A 21,055-nucleotide genomic window follows, 5' to 3' on the forward strand; every position below is an offset into this window, starting at 1 on the left:
CAGTCTGGATGATTGACTGATCTGGCCTTGTAACAGTAACCAAAACGGCCTTGCTGTGCTGGTACTGCGAACGGCTGAAAGCAAGGGGAAACTACAGCCGTAATTTTTCCTGAGGGCATGCAGCTTTACTGTATGGTCACAGCTGCAAAATACTAACACGAATTCTTTACAGACGAATGGAAAAACTAGTAGAAGCCAACCTCGGGGAAGATCAGTTTGGATTCCGTAGAAACACTGGAACACGTGAGGCAATACTGACCTTACGACTTATCTTAGAAGAAAGATTAAGGAAAGGCAAACCTACGTTTCTAGCATTTGTAGACTTAGAGAAAGCTTTTGACAATGTTGACTGGAATACTCTCTTTCAAATTCTAAAGGTGGCAGGGGTAAAATACAGGGAGCGAAAGGCTATTTACAATTTGTACAGAAACCAGATGGCAGTTATAAGAGTCGAGGGACATGAAAGGGAAGCAGTGGTTGGAAAGGGAGTAAGACAGGGTTGTAGCCTCTCCCCGATGTTGTTCAATCTGTATATTGAGCAAGCAATAAAGGAAACAAAAGAAAAATTCGGAGTAGGTATTAAAATTCATGGAGAAGAAATAAAAACTTTGAGGTTCGCCGATGACATTGTAATTCTGTCAGAGACAGCAAAGGACTTGGAAGAGCAGTTGAATGGAATGGACAGTGTCTTGAAAGGAGGATATAAGATGAACATCAACAAAAGCAAAACAAGGATAATGGAATGTAGTCTAATTAAGTCGGGTGATGCTGAGGGAATTAGATTAGGAAATGAGACACTTAAAGTAGTGAAGGAGTTTTGCTATTTGGGGAGCAAAATAACTGATGATGGTCGAAGTAGAGAGGATATAAAATGTAGACTGGCAATGGCAAGGAAAGCGTTTCTGAAGAGGAGAAATTTGTTAACATTGAGTATAGATTTAAGTGTCAGGAAGTCATTTCTGAAAGTATTTGTATGGAGTGTAGCCATGTATGGAAGTGAAACATGGACGATAAATAGTTTGGACAAGAAGAGAATAGAAGCTTTCGAAATGTGGTGCTACAGAAGAATGCTGAAGATTAGATGGATAGATCACATAACTATTGAGGAAGTATTGAATAGGATTGGGGAGAAGAGAAGTTTGTGGCACAACTTGACCAGAAGAAGGGATCGGTTGGTAGGACATGTTCTGAGGCATCAAGGGATCACGAATTTAGTATTGGAGGGCAGCGTGGAGGGTAAAAATCGTAGAGGGAGACCGAGAGATGAATACACTAAGCAGATTCAGAAGGATGTAGGTGGCAGTAGGTACTGGGAGATGAAAAAGCTTGCACAGGATAGAGTAGCATGGAGAGCTGCATCAAACCAGTCTCAGGACTGAACACCACAACAACAACAACATGAATGTAAGAGCAGGGTGAGAATAAAGAGGTAATTTTAGAATTTTTGTGAAAAGATGGAATTAAGCATTACTGAGTTGCGAAAATAATGAGATGGTTGAGTTACGTGTCTACTCACTTCAGGAGTCTTGTTTTCACTTTAGGGTAAAGATGACAAGACTAACAGTATTAGAGTATGCCCCTGGTTGGGAATCAGGAAGGAGGTAAAATGAATTTTTTTTTCTTTTTTTTTTTCAATTTATATGGATTTAAGAATTGTCTTTGATCAGGAGAAATAGTTCAGCTTCTCAGTTTGTAGAATTGTTTCTTTACATTATGAACACATTTAAGAATTACATGAGATTGCATTGATTGGAACTGAAAGCTGGCTGAAACCTGAAGTAGAAACCCTTGAAATATTTAGCAAGCCGTGTATGTACATTGGAATGACAGCTCTAGGGTGGGAGTGTCAGAAAAGTACTATGTGAACTCCGGCATTGAATGCTTTATTCACCATGTGATCTGCCATGACAATTACATAATTATTCAAGGAAAATCTACATAAAGCAGTGCAGAAGTAGCAGGTGATTGTAACCTACCATGTGGAGACTAAGATGTCTGTGCATGCATTGCAGGTGGTATGGACTGGCAGTCTTGTGACATACTTTTGAACAGTTTTCTGAAAGCTGTCTTGAGCTGCTAGTTTGACAGCCCACACAAAATTGGAATACTTCAGACTTCGTAGCTATGGAAAGGCTTGTCTTTGTAGATGGTATCAGTACAGAGCATGGTTAGCGATTATGATGGCAGCACAGCAACAATGGTAAATGAAGTTAATGGAGCCTTCAAAAAGGCTAGGAGAATAGATTTGCTAGAAAGAGCAGGTAAGCAGGCATTAGCATCCCATTTAGATGACGAGCGGATGTCATTTAGTTCCGACATGTACATAGAAGAATATGGACAAACATTAAATGGGCTGTAAATCACACACTGAGTTAGTACATGGTGATTAACAGGATTACAGACAGAAAAGTCCCTCTGTGGTTTAATAACAAAATTCGGAAAACACTGAGGAAGCACTGTTGTAACATCAGTTCAAAAAATACACACACTGATGGCAAGACAAGAGTCGTTGGAAGTTCATGTGTCTGTAAGAAGATCGATGCGAGAAACATACAACTACCACTATCATACTTGAGCAACAGATTTTACTGAGCACATCAGACATTTATGGTTCTACAAAAAATCACTGAGGAGGTTGAAGGCTTCTATCCAGTCAGTCATTGACCAGTTTGATGTGGCATTGGAGGAAAGCAGAAAGAAAGCTGGAGTTTTAACGTTCGTGCAGGAGGATCATACAAACATATTGTTGTTTGACTGTTGCATAGTCTCTTGCATTGGAGACACAGTAATAGTCCCCCTGGTGTAGAGAAGCAACTGGATGAGTTGAAAACAAAATAGTTGCCATGTCCAAACAGAATCACAAATCAGTTCTCCAGAGAGTACTCCACTGCATTGGCCTCTTACTTAACTTGCATTTATTCCAAATTGCTCACGTAGTGCAGAGACCAAGGCAGCTGGGAAAAAGTGCAGGGGCATCTGCATATAAGAATGGTAAAACAACGTACCTGCAAAAGTACAGACCAATATCCTTAACATTTATTTGCTCCAGTGTTCGTGATCATATTCTGAGTTGAAATATAACAAATCTCTTTGGAACAGAAAAGTGTGTCCACAAATCGGCATGGATTTTGAAAGCCTCATTTGTGCAATACTCCCCTTGGCATTCTGTCACATTATATCCTGCAAACCATTGAAGAATGGCAACAGGCTAGGTTCCACATTCCTACATTTCAGAAAAGCCTATAGAAACATATGGAATCAAAATAAATATTTCCACAATTGACTAGTTACTTGTCACAAAACGTATTTTAAGTATAGTTATATGTTTGCAACAAAAAGTATTAAATCTGAGAATCTCACCTTCACTAGTGTTTGAGGGGTTACCACCAATAGCAGGTGCTTTCTTTTATTGCACAAATTTCATCCATATTTGTTCTTTTTCTTCCTCTTCTACTTCTCTGTACTTTTCTGACACTCCCACCTCAGAGCTGTCATTTCAATGTACATCCGCACCTTGCTAAATATGTCAAGGGTTCCTACTTCAGGTTTCAGCCAGCTTTCAGTTCCAAAAATAATTTTACTATGACAACTTTCCAAGAGGGCATTAAGTTCAGCAACTGCAAATATGCCAAGAATTTACAGTTAAAATTTTTACAGTCAAATGGCCTCTGCTTCATATGCAGTCTGGTTTCTCTCTCTCTCTCTCTCTCTCTCTCTCTCTCTCTCTCTCTCTCTCTCTCTCTCTGCACTGACTAGCGAACATTCATCAGAGAACCTCAAACTACTGCCTAGCTAAAAAAAAAAAAGAGAAAAAACTGCTTGCTTTGTGTGGTGCACCCCAGACCTATCAAGTATTATTACAATTCTCTGCCCCATAATGCAGGTCCAACAGTCTACAGCCCAGACATTCACAGAAATGATGAAGCCTTTAGCTGATATTCTCCACTAACTCCAAACCACAGGACCCCAATCAATTCTGTGACTGCTGCTACAGATTGTGTGCACTCCACATGTGGGGCAATGGCTCTTCATCACTTGCGCTACCTGTCCATATGAACCTAAATGACAGGCAACATCGGTGCCAACATGAGCCACAACTTGCAGACAGCTGCACCCTGCAAGCTTGTTAGCTACGGGCAGGACATCATCCACATCTCAGATGAGGCTCCCCACCAGACATATTCAGTACACATTGGATATGTTTCCATCTCTGGATGCCATTTCCATAAGGAGCTCCATAATGCATTTACCATTGGAGCTCGTGATTAACTAGTAAACCCCTCTCCCCTCGTGGCTGTTTGGATTCTGATGAAGCACCTACTAGTCCACTCACAGGATGAATTGGTAGTGCCACCCTCCACATTCACTCTCCGACACAAACAATGCTTATATTTGACTCCCACCCCTCACCGTTTGGTGTGGGCAGTTCAGTCACATTGGGTACACTACAAAAACACACAGGGAAAGCAATATATTGAACTTGATACCCTCCTGATGTTTCAGCAGTGGAGGCTGATGCATTATTGCACTGTGTAGCTGGCTATTCAAAAGAATCAACAGCTGTGAGACTGCATGAATACACTTTACAGTTACTAAAATTGCACCTTTTGAATACAAAGACATGCTAGAAAGTAATCATAAAATTGGAGAGAGAGAGAGAGAGAGAGAGAGAGAGAGAGAGAGAGAGCACTATGTATGTAACTTGCTGCTGAAACAACCCTGATTAAATTATAGCATTGTTATCAGTTGAATACTGTACCAGCTTAATCTTTGTTTTAAATAACTGTAACCTAATGCATACATGATAATTGGTTTTGATTACTGTGGGTGATGTTTCAATCAGAATTAGGCTGCTCGGTGGTGCTAGTGTCAAGGAATAGTGATGTTTGATTAAACAAGGTCACAGATGTTAACAAGAAGCAAAGTTACATATTTTTGCTAAACATAAATGGAGAGTCACTACCATTTCAAAATACATTTTTATTCATATCTAATCTCACCACAGGTCAAATATGTATGTGTTTTCTGTTATTTTGGACATGTGTAAGAGAACACACTATTTTTATGTGGTGAACATGCATGTGCAATATGGATATTCCATACTTATGATCATTTCCTGGTAAAAACACTTGTCACAATATGGTATAATTTTGCTTGCTGGGGTCAACCCACAACAATGTGGACACAAACTCAGTGTGATATTCCTCCTCTCACTATGCCATTACAACCAACTCTCACTCAGTGCTCAGGTGCATCACTGCGTCTGAAAACACCACCACACACTGTGAGCATAAGGTGATTGGCTACAGATTCCTGGTATCTTCTTCATGTGTGTGTAAGATATGCTTATGTTTCAGTAGGTAATTGTGCATCCCTTACAGCGCTCTTCTGGTGTGTCACAGCCAGCAATTTGAACCTTTCTAGGCTGAAACAAGCAGTTGCTGGCCGTTCAAAACATACAAGAGACAACTGTGCAACAGACTGCATGAACCTTATTTATTACAGTTTTCTAAATGTGATTTACATCTTGGAAACACATTCATGGCCTTTATGTAGGGATCCTACCATTTTCCACTGAATAACACAGGTCACAGATTATGTAGTGGAGATTACAATATCAATAAAGGGTCTGATATAAGCCTTAAACTCGACTCCAAATTAGGTGATAGTAGCTCATCCACAGCTTGACATGCCTCATAACCAGGCAGAACTAACTAGGAACGAAAGGGATTGATAAAAGTTGACAAAATTTCATAGGTAAACTAAATACTTTCTAAATGCACTTTTGGCTACTTGTCACACTGATGATGTTCCACATTGAGCTAGGTTTTCAGCAGATGCGTGTCAGTCACAAGGCAGGGGCAGCTACACCAGGTTGAAGATGAACCACAAAATGGGTAAATTAGGGCAAGGCACTCATTTTCCCTGAAAGCAGCAAAAGCTAAATACAGATTGAGAAAATTTTACAACATTTGGTTCCACACAGAAACACACACTAAAAGAAAATTCTTTGCACAAAAATATTTATGCACCTGCTGACACTGCTACTGTAGAAGTGCTGTACTTGTTCTGCACATGTTATATGACTCAATAGTTCTCTTTTTAGAGCAAATGCCGTGAGAATCTTTCAGTTGAGTGGCCTGAAAAATAAATTTGTTGTGCCACTGCTTTTGCAAGGATAAATTTCTGATAATAGATATGGTGGATGCAGAGAAAGTCCGCCCAGGAGGTAAGAGATTTCAGAAAAATCATGGAAGAACAAATATGGATGTAACAAGAGGGAAATTGCTCTTAACTTCGATAGCATACCTAGACATTCACTGAGAGCCAAAATTGTAACCATTTGACTAGGAAAAGGGGTGGAGAATAAACCAGCTGTGAATTTGTACTCTGCTGCGCATAAAGCAGTTGGTCACTGGTTTTTATGTCAAAGGCCATTCCTTGTGCCTGTTCAGCATAGTGAACAATTTCTTTCATTTTGGGTTGTGGATGTTCAGATGGCATATGCGTGTGTTGTTTTCTATGACATCTGAATGACTGCAAGTGGTGAAAGGAAAACCACTGCATTTATTTTTATTTGTATGAATTTGGGACAAATTCAGAATTAAATACAAATGTGCAATAATTAAATTTGTAACTTACATAACTTCCATAACTTCCATAATTCACCACACCACTACTGTCAGTGATACTGGAGAGAAGCAGGAAGTTGTCATGACATCTTAAGTGTTTTATATTTTGTACAATGATGATATGCCATTTTTTTGCAAAATGAAGGACCTTTCATTTAAGGAAAACTACTTGACTACTTGGCTTCACATGGGTGTGCATTTACTGCAGTTCTAACATCCTCCACCCCCACCCCCCAATTCTCTGTTAATCTCCTCAACCCCACTCTCTGTCCATGTCCCCCCAGGCAGCTTTTATGAGTACACGCTTGGCTACCACAGGGTTCCACCCTTCATAGCATTACTTCCTATCTGTGCTGCAAGTTTAGTCTTCCATGGTCCCTTTCACCCCTGCCTCTGCATTGGATGGTTTTCATGGTGCAGTCCCTGCTTGGATGTAATTTATGACTGCAATTAGTTTTTCCACTTCTGGCATTATCAGCAACTTTTTAATAAATAAATATGTGCTCCCCATTGTTAGGTTTGACCTGCCACCAATTTTCAATGTTATCCATAAGTGCAGATCATGCAGGGAACTAAATGCAGTGTATGCTCCACCTTTGCACCCTTGTCGTTAATAAGGTAAGATATGCAAAACCCATAACGGTAGCCATCCTGTTGTGGTGGATCATCAAGTACCTGCATGGTGGTAGCCCCCTGACTGCACAGGGGTTGCTCTGTTGGTGCATGAGCTGAAAAGTCCACTGTATGCCAAGGAGTATGAGTCCATCAAGAGAGGGGAATGCAGACTCCAAGGAGTGGATTACTAGTCAAGTAGCCATTGATGAGGCTGGGTGGCACCCATGGGAAGAGCCCTAATTTGTAGTGGGTAGTACCATGGCAGATAAGCTACAAATGAAGCAGATGATGGTATCTCATGCTGGTGGACCCAGTAGTCTCTACGAAAGGGAAGTCCTCTTTCAATGCAGGCAGATGTGATCCTGAAAACTTCCCTTCATTGGCTGTGCTGTGGAAGGATTATAGGGCTAAGCGGCAAGCTGAAAAATACTACTCCCAGTATTTAGTTTGCACAAGAAGTGATGGGGATTCCTTCTTGGCCACAAAGCCCTAATTATTTGTAGAAACTATAGATGACAAATTTGGCAAAGTTGCAGCCCTCTCCAAAACAGAGTGGATTAATTTTGATCACAACAGTATCCTCTGTCCAGCCACAAACACTGCTTGCTTGTAACGAGCTGGATGACATACCAATGACTGTCACTCCCTTTAACAGTTTTAATACGTGTCAGGGCATCAATTTCCACCAAGACCTGCTCGTACAATCTGTTGATGAGCAACACGCCAACTTGGAGTGACAGGGCTCCAAAAAACAATAGGGTTGCTACCAGTGCCTTGATCTTGGCCTTTGAGGGCGATAGATTGGCTGAAAAGGTCAAGGTGTGAAACAGTATGTCCACGTACCTCTGCCCACCCACCTCCCCTATGTGGTGTTTCAAGTGCCTGAAATTTGGTTGCGTGTCTTTGCATTGCAGCACTAGCCCCATTTGTAGAGATTGTGGACGAGCACTGCATGAAAATGCCCGTTGTGCCCCTCCCCCAAGCTGTGTCAACTGTGGAAAGCGCCACACTCCCTTCTCATCAGTTCACACTGTTTTCCAGAGAGCAAAGAAAATGCAGAAATACAAGACTCAGGACAAACTTACTGACCAAGAGGCCAAAAAGAAGTGCAAGCAGTTACACCCAGCATGTACAACAATGTCGTATGCAACAGCTACAAAGACATCTCCCGTTTGCCAATGGTACTCTTGCCTACTACTCTTTTTACAGTGAGCCTTCCGGGATGCTAAACTGTGCCTGCCCCCCCCCCCCCCCCCCTCCCGATGGTTTGAGGGCTTGCTCCTTTCCCCACACCTCCTTTGGAATCTATATCTTCCCATTAGGGACATCAGCCCCACCCCCAGCCTCAGGTGAATAACGAATGTCCAGCTTCTCTTGCAAGGAATGGGACCTTTGGGACACTTTCTTCCCAGGGTTTTGCTGGTCTACAGCTGGACACCAGCCAGTGACTGAAGGAGCCACAGGGTGCTGGTAGCAGATCTTCAGTCATCATGTTTATCTGAAACTGTTTCAGAGAAGCCCTCTCCATCATCAAAATCCTCTAAGGGGAGGAGAGACAAGACATCCGCCATGAAGCAGGACCTTCCAGTGGCCTCCACCCCAGCAGATCCTGCCTGTTCAGCTTCTGTGGTGGAGGCAGAAATTTTGGTGGCCCTTGAAGCCCTGATTCAAACCACACAATGGAACCCAGAATGGAGTTTGCAGATATGTTCTGGACACTATATATAGTGAACTTTTGCATCTTGATACACCTTTGTAGCCTGTGGCTGTTAGAGTAAGGGCATTTCAGGGTAGTACTGTATGCAGAGTTCACCTCCCTCCTAATGCTGAAATATCTCATGACTTACTGTTGGGATTGGTTTCTCAGCTCCCTCTATCTTTCTTAATCTTGCGTGATCTCAACGCCTATAACCCTTTGTGGGGTGGAACCACCATCACTGGCCATGGTAAAGACCTCAGAAACTTACTGTCGCAACTTGGCCTTTGTCAGTTAAATACTGGCACTCCCACACACTTCAGCATTGCACACAGGGCTTTATCAGCCACTGACCTTTCCATTTGCAGCCCTTGTCTTCTCCCATCCATCCACTGGGGAATCCATGATGACTTGTGTATTAGCGACCACTTTGCAATCTTCCTGTCCCTCTGTCAGCAACATTACCCTAGATGACTGCCCAGATGGACTCTCAACTTTGCTGACTGGAGTGCTTTTGCCTCTGTTGTCTGCCATGACTCCCCACTGCATGGAGACCTCAACGAGGCAGTCCAGAATATAATTACAGCCATTCCTTAGGCAACTGATACAGTATTCCCCTGTTCTTCAAGCCTGCTTTGGCAGAAGAGAGTACCCGGTGGTCATCAGAAATTGCAGAGGCCATTAGAGATAGCAGGCAGACTCTACAGCACTGTAAGTGGCACCCATTGATGGAACATCTCATTGACTTTAAATGGCTTCATGCCTGGGTGTGTCACCTGATAAAATGAGGAGTGTTGGAATCAGTATGTCTCAATCATCGGACCACATACCTCTCCTTCGCAAGTTTGGCCTAAGACCAGGTGTCCCTATTCGCACCAGTCCCTAGTAGGTGGAACTGCTATTAATTTTAATGGCACTGTCTCCACTGACCCGGATGCCATTGCCGAATGTTTTGCTCTGCATTATGCTCGAGTCACAGCATCTGAAGATTATCAACCCGTCTTTCATGTTCTCAGGCAGTGTGGGTGGAGCAAAAGGGATTTTTTCATGCCACCTGGAGCCATATAAAGCTCCTTTCAATGAGCGTAAATTCATCAGTGTCCTAGCACTCTGCCCTGATACAGCCCCAGGGCCAGGTTCCGGTCCCATCCACAACCAAATGATCTAGCACCTATCAGTGGATTGTCAGCATGATATCCTTGCCATCTTTAGCTGCATCTGGACAGAGGGCCAGTTCTCGTTGCATTGATGAGAAAGTATCACTGTCCCAGTGCTGAAACTAGGTAAGCACCATCTACAGATTGGCAATTACTGCTCAGTAAGTTTCACCAATGTTCTCTGTAAGTTGTTTGAATGCACAATAAACTTGTGGCTATGGTCTTGAGGTCTTCTGGTTACATCCCAGGTTGACAAGGTGTTCCCCTTCTGCTAGTTCCGTTTGCCTACAATATGCAATCCAAACAGCTTTTGCCCAATGTCAATGGCTTATAGCAATTTTCTGCAACCTCCAAAAGGCATACGACACCTAGGTGGCACAATAGCCTTGCTACCTCACATGAGTGGGGTCTCAGGATAATTCCCAATTTTTATCCAGAATTTCCTGTCGCACTGTATATTCTGGGTTCAAGTTAGTTCTTCTCCCAACACCTCTCACCCCCACCACCATATACAAGAGAACGTGATTTCACAGGACTCTGTACTGAGTGCCACTGACTTTCTAATTGCTGCCAATGATCACCAGCAGCTGTGAGGTCCTCAGTATCATTCTCCCTGTATGCTGACAACTTTCGCCCATACTATCACTTCTCTAGTGTGGGTGTCACTTAATGTAGGCTACAAGGCACCTTATGAAAGGCACAGTAATGGGCGCTCACCCATGTCTTTCAGTTTTCAGCTGCCAAGACTCATGTCATGGACTTCTGTTGATGTCGTACGGTTCATTCACAACCAGACCTTTATCTTGACCAACTACTCCCTGTGGCAGGGACATACCGCTTTTTAGGACTGGTCTTCACTTCTCAGTCAATGGGAATTCCGGATTTTTGCCAGTGTAGCTCAGTGATCATTGTCTTGACCCCATATCAGGTTGGGATCTCAGAGAATAAACTTGATGGTAGCTTGGCCAAACTGGATATGGTAAACCAGCTCGAGCAATCACTATTCTGGAAAGAGACCTCTGATTGGTGTTACACCATCAAGTTTTAGGAATGTGGAATATGCAATGGATCACTCTGACTTCACCTAACTATCAGTGATAAAGGAGATTATTAATCTATGGTGGTCCTCCATGTAGGTCTCTGAAAAGGATTCTAGTGTCGTTTGATAGCTCCATTTCAGCCATACCTGGCTGGCTCATAGTCTTCTCCTCTACCCCACTGTTGTTGTGGTTTCCATTCAACAGTGGTCCACATTTTGCTGTACTGTCCCAACATAGCCACCCTGTGGTGGAATCCTAAACTCGCTACCTGTGGTGTTAGGAGATGATGCCTCAGTGGCTGACGTAGTTTTACGTTTTATTCATGAAGAGGGCTTTTACCATTCTCTTTGAGTGAGAGTCTCTTGACCTTATTGGCACATTGAAAGGTTGGCAGAAAACTGTTGCCATCTCTGCCCAGTCAAGACTGTGACAGTTGGGGCTTGGTGGTCCAGCTCGATTATCACCCTACCTGCTCTTTTCTGCTTCTTCCCCCTCTCGCATGACGTGTTACAGTAATTCATCTTTTGTCCCTGTGCTTCTCTTGCCCTGTTTGTGTTGCTAGCTTTTCCTAGGCAGCTTCTGAGTTGAGTACATGTGATAAGTGGTGGGGATTGGAGGATGTATGACCACTCATTGCATTCTGATCTCTGGGGCTCCCAGCTGCTCCCTAAATGGGGCATGTTGCCTGTCTTTTTTCCTCTGTCTCCCTTTCTTCTTTCTGTATCTCATCAGCTTTGTTGACCTTGCCTTGCCTTGGCGTTTTCTTCATCTGGGTTGTGTGTGGTTGGCTCTCTCCCATCTACAATCACGTAGGCCTGTTTGTTCATGGAAGAAGGGACAGATGTCCTAGTATTTTGGTCCCGTTAATCATTCAACAAGCCAACCATCTCTGTCCATCTGCTCTGCCCTATCTCTGTCCATGTTTTCCTGCCACCTCTTTCTGTTTGTTGTTCCTCCCCCTGCTCTCTTCACATTGTCACTCACCTACATACGAGAATGCTGGTTCTTACCTTCTTCGTAATTTTGTCTAGATGGTAAGTATATGTGTACCTCGTTTGGTTGAAGCCAGTGCAGTGGTTTAGGAGGAGATGTGAAACACATCCACTTCCATAATATGTATGGATACTGTGTATGCTGATTTCTGCTTGATACATAAGAACTAATTTTGGTTTATATTTGGTGGGCAGTCTCCTTCTGTTGTGCCTGCATTCAAGAATAAACAAAGCTTTGGTTTCAAATATTTGAATTGTGGCACCCACATTTTCTTGCTGCCTGGTTCTAATTGATGAATATGTGTGATTATTAGTGTTATGGCCTTGTCAGCTTCTACCTGCACAAGATCAGTTTGAAGGTACTTCTCTCTCTCTCTCTCTCTCTCTCTCTCTCTCTCTCTCTCTCTCTCTCTCTTTCTCTTTCTCTTTTTTTCCTGCTCCCCTACTCCTCTCTAAGAAGTAGCCATGTAGGAATAAGGCACAGAAGCCGTGATCACTTCATTTGTTTGCTTTTTTTCACTGTCTTGAACACCCAGTGAAGGCTGAAGGACCTAGTGTTTGGGTAAAGCAAGATACAGAACTGAAACAACATGTGGATGGCTCTGAGTGTAATGCAGCTGTTAGCACAAACACTGTATTGTGCATGAAGTGTAGCAAGTATGTCCTGATACAAATATGGGGCATTCATGCTAAATTACCATGGATGGTGAACAATTGTAACCTGTGATACCAGCTATTTTCAAGAATTTTTGTGGACTTTCAGTTGACTCTAGTTAGATTTGCTATGTCTTTCTTATTACCAATAATATTTTATCTGCCCTTGTAACAAGCATATTTTTAGTAACCATTACCCTTCTTCAATTTTTTATTGTTATTGTATGTAATGAGTGCTTTAAATACATATTTGGTATGAACAGAGCAAGGAAGGCTTCCTATTGGAAGTAATGGCCTCTGTTTCATAGTGCTATAACAGAACATTTGGAACTATAGATACTTGTGGGTATATATTTTAGACTTCCTAGTCACTGTTCACTGAAGTACTTACATCATTACTGAAATCTTGCATTGGCTGTATGTAATTCCTTGTGATTTTCCTCCAGTACACATGACAAATTTGCATTGTTCCCTAAAGAGCAGGCACTGAAAATACATGGTGACAGAGCAAGAAGCTTTGTAAATAGCATTAAATTTGGTTAATTTTGATATAATGTGTGGACTGCCATATTCATTAGATTAATGACCAAAAAGCCATCTTATTTATGGGTTTACGGCTAGAAGATTATTGGCATCTCTATATTATCTGAGTTTAAATTAATGATATGGTTATAATAGAGGGAAACATTCCACGTAGGAAAAATATATCTAAAAACAAAGATGTAGTGACTTACCAAATGAAAGTGCTGGCAGGTCGACAGGCACACAAACAAACACAAACATACACACAAAATTCAAGCTTTCGCAACAAACTGTTGCCTCATCAGGAAAGAGGTGGCAGGAAAACATGGACAGAGATAGGACAGAGCAGATGGACAGAGATGGTTGGCTTGTTGAATCCACACATGGATGGATATGTGTGTGTGTGTGTGTGTGTGTGTGTGTGTGTGCGAGTGTATACCCGTCCTTTTTTCCCCCTAAGGTAAGTCTTTCCGCTCCCGGGATTGGAATGACTCCTTACCCTCTCCCTTAAAACTCACATCCTTTCGTCTTTCCCTCTCCTTCCCTCTTTCCTGATGAGGCAACAGTTTGTTGCGAAAGCTTGAATTTTGTGTGTATGTTTGTGTTTGTTTGTGTGCCTGTCGACCTGCCAGCACTTTCATTTGGTACGTCACTACATCTTTGTTTTTAGATATATTTATCTGAGTTTAATTTTGAAATATTGACATACACATATACACATATAACATCTTTGTAAATGGGAGTATGACCACGCAATAGAGTAGACTCTAGTGCCACTGAAATCAGTGTAGGTTATATGACAGGAATAGAAAGTGAAAGCTTCCCAATATAAATACTACTCAGTGGCTGTTAGCATAACGAGAGTCATAAGAACTGATTTGAATGCGTTATGACACACTTTTACCAAGTGATAAGAATCTGTGCAAAGTTAGACAATATTCATAAGAAAGGAATATTGAGAGCTGTGTCATTTGTACAGAAGTTAGCAAGCAGTTATAATTCAGAGATTGTTTTCTTTTTTCAGTGTGTTGAAGACCTATTGGAACTATCTTGGTCCACTGATGTTGTCAAGGAGGATCCTGAAGTAAATGTTGAAGTGAATGTAACTGAGAATATTGTAAGTATTTACATCCCTGAATTATTGCATGCAGAGTGAGGCAAAAAGTGATCCGTTAATTGTGTAGAGTAAAGGATGTATTGCAGTGCAATTCTCACAGATTGTCAGTTTTGTGGAACTTGTTACTGTTTGTAATTGTAGAGTATTCTTCTACTCATCCACTTGACTTCCATATTACCTGTTACATGCTGACTTTTAAATAGAGGTGGAGTTAACTGGTGGCTGGGGCTGGTATAATCCTGTTTTCCATAGCCATTGTTGATATCAAACATATTGTATAATGGCAGTGTGTGATAGATACACTTCACATTTAGACAAAGTGTGAACTTTAACCATAGGTCATTTGAGAAATATTCCTCTTTTCAGTAACTTGGGACTAATACAATTCAAAAGAATGTTGGGCATTCTTGCCTTCTGAGTGAATCATAGCTATTCATGGGTTTGTCCCAAAACTTTTTTTGCATTTTGAAAGAAGTTAAAATTCATGTGTTATAGATTACCCCTGATACCTTGGCCACAACCTGTACATATTGTGGGCAGCTTCTGTGGTACCTGTTCTATTTGTTATCAATTTGTCAGTCAGAGAGAAACTCTGTGTATGACTTTTGGTGAATTACTGTTCATAGATGAAGCCGTGTATGACCTCACCTTTAGAGATATGGCAGCTCTAAAGAAGAATGATTACTTGTCATAATATGCTTTACTACCTTGCTGAGGGAAAAAGATGCTCACATTGAAAACATGTCACATGTATAAAATTAGATGAAGATTGGGGAACATTAAACACACAACTGCAGAAGGTTGGGTAGACATTCACTCTTGATCTCAGTTCTCTTTAACAAGCTTCCTATGGCTGTAAAAGATTCTTCAGACACTGAAATGTTGGCTTCTTCAGACACTGAAATTGCATGGTGATTATAGAAGCACACAGCTCAGACAGTATGCAAAAGAGTGCAGCTGATTCACAGCTTACAGACAGACTTAATGTCAAAGAGACTCATATGGCATTTTAAACAAATGAGAGGGGTGTATTGGCATTACAAGTAGACAGGTCAGCAAGTAAAACAGTAGAAGTGTTGTTCTACAAAAAAGGTTTTACAAAAATGAGAACGCTATGCATAGTAGTCAGTGATGTGCAAACTAGGAGCATGGCCAAAACAATGAACTGTAGGGTGTCCTAGGGCATAGCTGTAGTTGTCAAAGTGGCTGGATTGTAGTTGGTGACCACTTATTGTGAGAATAGAAAAGACCATACTGGCCTTCGTATTCAGCCAGAGAGGTCACAGGTCGTACAAGAAGGCTCTGTGGCACCAGGGTCAGAGATGCAGATATAGTGTCTTATGCTGCATGGAGTGCTGCTCCCAATGCAAGTGTGCAGAACAGTGTGTTGCTGATTGTGTGGCCTGGGAAACTGTGTCATGTGGTTGGAATTGAAATCAATGACATGTACTCCAGTTGTTACATTGAAAATACATAACTTAGACTGAATAGTGCTAGGCACCTGAGTGGATCTACAAGTAGAATCTGGACCTTGACGGTGATCCTGAGTAGCACATGCAGTTGTGAAGTCAACATCTTAGCTCCGCCAGTTGGAGTGACATGCAGTCTTTGTGGTCAGGAGCATAAAATGCTAGGGCTTAACGATGCATAAAAATAGAGCTGATCATTTTGATATTGGCACATGGCGAGCAAGATTCTGTAGTAATGGTAGAATTGGGAATTTTATTAAGTAATTGTATGAGAAGCTAGAGCAAGTCTTCGTTACTGTACACCTAGGTACCTGATTTACAGTGACCACTGAATTTTTTTCTGAAAACCTGTCCAAACTAGTTCCTACATCAGATGTGTTGTTTCTGCATTGGAAATTTGTTTGTCAGGCTTAATTTTGATGTGCATTCATTGCATATTATTATTTTCTGTGTTTTATTATTCTCTTGATTGTAATTGCTATCATATGTGAAGATACCATTAGTGAGGAAGATAATAGTAGAAAGGACTCATCACCTAGTGAGAGATTCATGAGATAAGATGTTGACATCAAGAAGTTGCATTGATTTTTATCCCTTTGTGCTGTTGAAGAGTGATTCTCAGTTGTTTGAATTTCTCCAAAGTTTTGGTGCTATTGTAGGCTGATACAGATGTGCTGCTAACTGAAAGCCCATGTCTTGCATTAAGGTTCCGACAGCTAAATTTCATGATGGGCTTATATGGCAGTGCTTGAAAATTCTAATGTGGAGGTTGGTTTGTAATGGCACATGGTTTTAGAGATGTAAGACAGTCTCAAAGATATATCTTTTCTCTTTTCTCTGGTTTTGTTTTGAAATGCTGGTTATGGCTGTGCCATCCACTTGTTACATGGTATAGTTAAGGCAAGGCATTAGACTGCTGATGCTTAATTTTTATCATACAAAGAAATTTGTTCAGCTATAGTGAAGATATGGAAAAGTGAGATTCAGAGATGTGATCATTGAGATGGGGGGAATCATCTTTTGAAACTGTCAAGCATCATGCAGAAAAGTGGATGGCAGAAATGTGAGTTGGGAGCAGGTGTTCTGGGAAAGAACACAGACTGACTATGTAGTGACTAATCGGAGAACATATGGAGTATCAGACAGTTGTATATTCAGGTAAATGTGATAGTTACAGCCTTCAGCCAGTTCCAGTAAAACACAGCTAATTGTAGAATAAGGTGTTATACAAAGGAATGATATTGCAAACAGTTAGGTGTGGGGTGAGGTGAGAGAGAGCACAGTGTTCTGCAGAGTCATTTGGATGAATGCATACAGAATGAATATGTAATTAAGCATAAGTATATTTTTCATTCTTACGTTCAGTGAGTTGGGTCCCTTCATATTCTGTGTGTAGAGTATGAGGGCGTGGTTTTGCTGCTTTGATTGGTTGTAGAGTGGATAAACGGGAATATTTAGTTTTCAGTAGATATCATGTATCTAAAACAACACTTCAGTACTACCTTATTAGCGACTCTCTTGCGCTCATCAGAATAATTTGTCTCGGGGATGCAACTTCCACTTAACTTCAGTTTTTGTGTTGAATGGGTTTCGACTTCAGCAATAAATAGACAACAGACATAATTTCTCTGTAAAAGTGTATTAATCCTTTGCTGGAGAAGAAATTCAGAGGCAGGCTGTTCGATTTGTTACTGGTAAGTTTAAACAACACACAAGTGTTATGGAAATGCTTCATGACCTCAGATGGAGGAATGCTATTGAAAAAACTTAAAAGAACTGCCATTTGAAGCTGACTGCTGAACGATTCTGTTGTCTCCAACATACATTGCGTGTAAGGACCACGATTATAAAATACGAGAGCTCATGGCTCTTATGGAGTCACATATATGATCTTCTTCCCTCATTCTATTTGTGAGTGGAATGGGACAGGAAGTGACCAGCGGCAGTACGGGGTACCCGCCACCACACACCATTAGGCGGAGTATCGATGTATGTGGAAATACTAGGTAAATAAGTAGCTGAGTAATGTAGTATGAGCAACAGTGATACTTTCCATAGTAGTTAATGTACATACACATATGTACAAAATCATCTATTTGCAGTGTGAGTAGATGGGCACTAGTCTCACAAAGATGGTTGCCGGTATACTTCACAGAAGTAAATTGCTGTGGGAGCTTGTGCCTTTAAATTTTCAGTCTAGCTCATTCCACATGCATCCACATCATTTATGAAAAGCAATGTGTAAATCAAAGAATGAACAACCATAACACACACCATCTTTGGCCCGGGTAGAGGTTAGTGTTGAAAGCAAATGTAATTTCATGGAAATTGCAAGACATAAAGACAAATTAATGTTAGCATATTTTACTAAAACAAATTATACTTGTATAAGCAATTCCTCAGGATGTTTAAAATCATCACTTTTCACAAGGCTATAACTGTGTCATAAATAAAGATGCAGAATTGGGGTATGATTGTTCCTTCAATACATGCCAGCAAAGCCTTTATTTACAAAAGAACCATATGATTTATATGCATGCATATACAATATTAAATCACTTTTCACAGCTGTGTTTAGGGTCAGATTCTTCATTTACTGATCACATATATCGATATTCTTTTTAGCTTGTTAAGCATCCAGATGACAGATTTGAGCCATGCATTCGCAAGCATGTCAGTTCAGGAAACTAACTGCTGTTTTCATGTAGCATCATAGTTAATCCAAATTGTTGGAAGAGGAGGCACTTGGAGCCTTTCAGAAACCCCCACCAGTAAAGAAGATATTATACTGTGAGCTGAAGGACATTTCAAGGTCGGATCTGCAGCCCCTTATAGCTGATCGATCCTTCAGGCAGATCACTGTTAAGAAGTGCTCTTTTATACAGGTTCTGATGCAGTGTCACACCATCCAGATACTCTTATTTCTGATTATTTTCCATCGCTTTTATTTTTGGTTCATCTTTGTGTTTTCTAATATTGTCCACTTTCTTCAGTTTGTTACAGAATTCCATAGTCTTCATATTCAATTCAGTTTTAATATCACTAAAATGTTCCTTCACCACATTACATAAGCTGAATAACAGTTCATGATCACCACCAACAGACTTCCAGTTTTCTACATTACAGCATGTTACCCTTACTATTGTTGTTACTTGTTTGGAGAACAGTAGTTAATTATTAACAAAGTGAGCATTTATATGTAACTTAATTCCAGCTGCTATCATAGTTGATTCATTCCATACTTACTGATTGATCACCATCTGGCATATCAACTAATTTCTTGATTCTCCTTCATTCTAATGGTTCTCTGCAGGGCACCATTTATGGGCTCATTTTACAGCTATTTTAGTTGTTTTTATTCTGGCTGCTTCTCCATTTATGTTCTTCATACAGTGGCTGTTCATATAATTTGTCACTCAGATACTTCAGCAATCTTATTAATTTCCCATCAAGTTGTTTTACGTAGTATAATGTCTGCTAATGGCACAGGCATATCAGTCAAAATTCCCATCCTCAACCTAACAAGGCACAGATCACATGATAGCTGATGAGATGTACAACTGGTTTACCACTACAGATCCATGTCTTATCCTTTGAGGACTCATTTTATATGATTGAAAGCAATCAGAAATGACCTACTACTGATAGAAGTAGATACTACAGGTCATTCGCTAAATGAAATGTACTATGTACAATTCCTTGGTGTCTGCTTGAATTTCAAATTGAAATGGGGTCAACAAAGTGGTAATCTTGTCAAGATGATCCATTCAGTGTCACTCACCTAAAGACAATACTGATGGCTTCTTTTGGATTTTTGATTTGTTTTTGGAATTATCTTCTGAAATGGCCCTCTGGAAATAAATAAAATATTTATATTGTTATTTAACATAAATACCAACAATTGGTGCAAGATATCCAAGGTGCGTGAAGAGGTTTATGCACTGTTCAGTTGTCAACATCACATTACGTCCCTATTGCATGCTGCCCTGCTCTATAAGATTATCCTATAGGTTAGTACTGAGTGAAAGCACGCAAGGAAGCATTTTTGCAACTCTGGAGGAACATTTATATAATTGCAAGGCAAAGAGATCTGAGCTTTTTGGTTAACTTGTTCTCATTCTGGGGCCTTCTTAATTTATTATCTATTTGAATGCCTAAGAACTTCACACATGGATCCTTTCCAGTGTCTGTCATTGATATCTCCTCCTTGTATCTGTGAGTCATTTCGATTTGGTTGGAGCTGCATGATGTGTATTTTTGTAAGTGCAAAGAAGGAATTTTTGTTCTGTTGCCTGTAAACCAGTTGCAAGCATGTTCCATTATTCTCCTGGTTGTTTCTGGCACGAATGTGTTCATCAGTTATCAGTCAGCGTGTATACGACCCGGGAAAAGCCCGGGAATTGTTTAGAATTCTGGGAATTTTTCATTGCTTTAATTACCAGTTAAATTTTTGTGATTTTGACTGGTAAGAGCCAATACTCTAACGAAGGATTTTACTGTATCCCGCTTTTGCAGAATAATACTGCAGCAACAAAACATGAACGAGAGAAACAAAAATGAGAATAAGACTTAAGTTGCAAAGGAAATGCGCCATATACAACAACAAAACACTGTGCTCATACAAGTGTCTGCCAACACAAATTGTGTCAAAGGCTTTAGGAAAAATATGCAGTGCTTCCTAACAACAAATTGCCTCCTATGAGCGTGACATGACAGCTGTTTACATTAGATTCAATTGAGCAGTTGCGGGCAGGCTCTTTCGCGTGAGCAGTTGAGTCGCGTGTGAGTAGTACCTTCTCCCACTTCTGGCTACAGATGTGTGGCTTGGCGCCACTATCTAAATTGCTCCGGTTCGGAAATCGTAGATCTGGGGCTGATGCACAGAGCAGTCTTGAGTTGTAGTGAGGAGGTCGTTTGTCTCCACATGACCTGTGTTTACGTTTAGTGATTTTGCTGTTTCCTCTTCGGTTATTGCTCTCACATTAAATGTAAACAAAAAGGATTTCTGTGGCTGGGACCTACCAAATGAATTAAAACACGTTTGCATAATTATGGAAGGCTAAAATATGTTGTTAGTTTCAGGTTTTATTTCCACCTTTCTGACAGTCAAGCATTAATCACCTTGCAGAACAATGAAGTTATTTTTGTCTGTTTGCTAAAG

General features: G+C 40.8%; 1 protein-coding gene across 5 annotated transcripts in view; it reads left to right on the forward strand.

Moving 5' to 3' along the window:
* LOC124553724 (zinc finger protein 99-like) overlaps positions 1-21,055 on the forward strand; it is a 167,432-nt gene that overhangs the window by 52,680 nt on the left and 93,697 nt on the right. For all 5 annotated transcript variants that reach the window (XM_047127642.1, XM_047127645.1, XM_047127644.1 and 2 more), the window contains one exon: positions 14,333-14,425. In XM_047127642.1, the coding sequence (XP_046983598.1) occupies positions 14,333-14,425 (93 nt within the window). The remainder of the gene's footprint in view (positions 1-14,332; positions 14,426-21,055) is intronic.

The sequence above is a fragment of the Schistocerca americana genome, chromosome 11 (genome assembly GCF_021461395.2).
Source record: "Schistocerca americana isolate TAMUIC-IGC-003095 chromosome 11, iqSchAmer2.1, whole genome shotgun sequence".
Classification (NCBI taxonomy): Eukaryota; Metazoa; Arthropoda; class Insecta; order Orthoptera; family Acrididae; genus Schistocerca; species Schistocerca americana.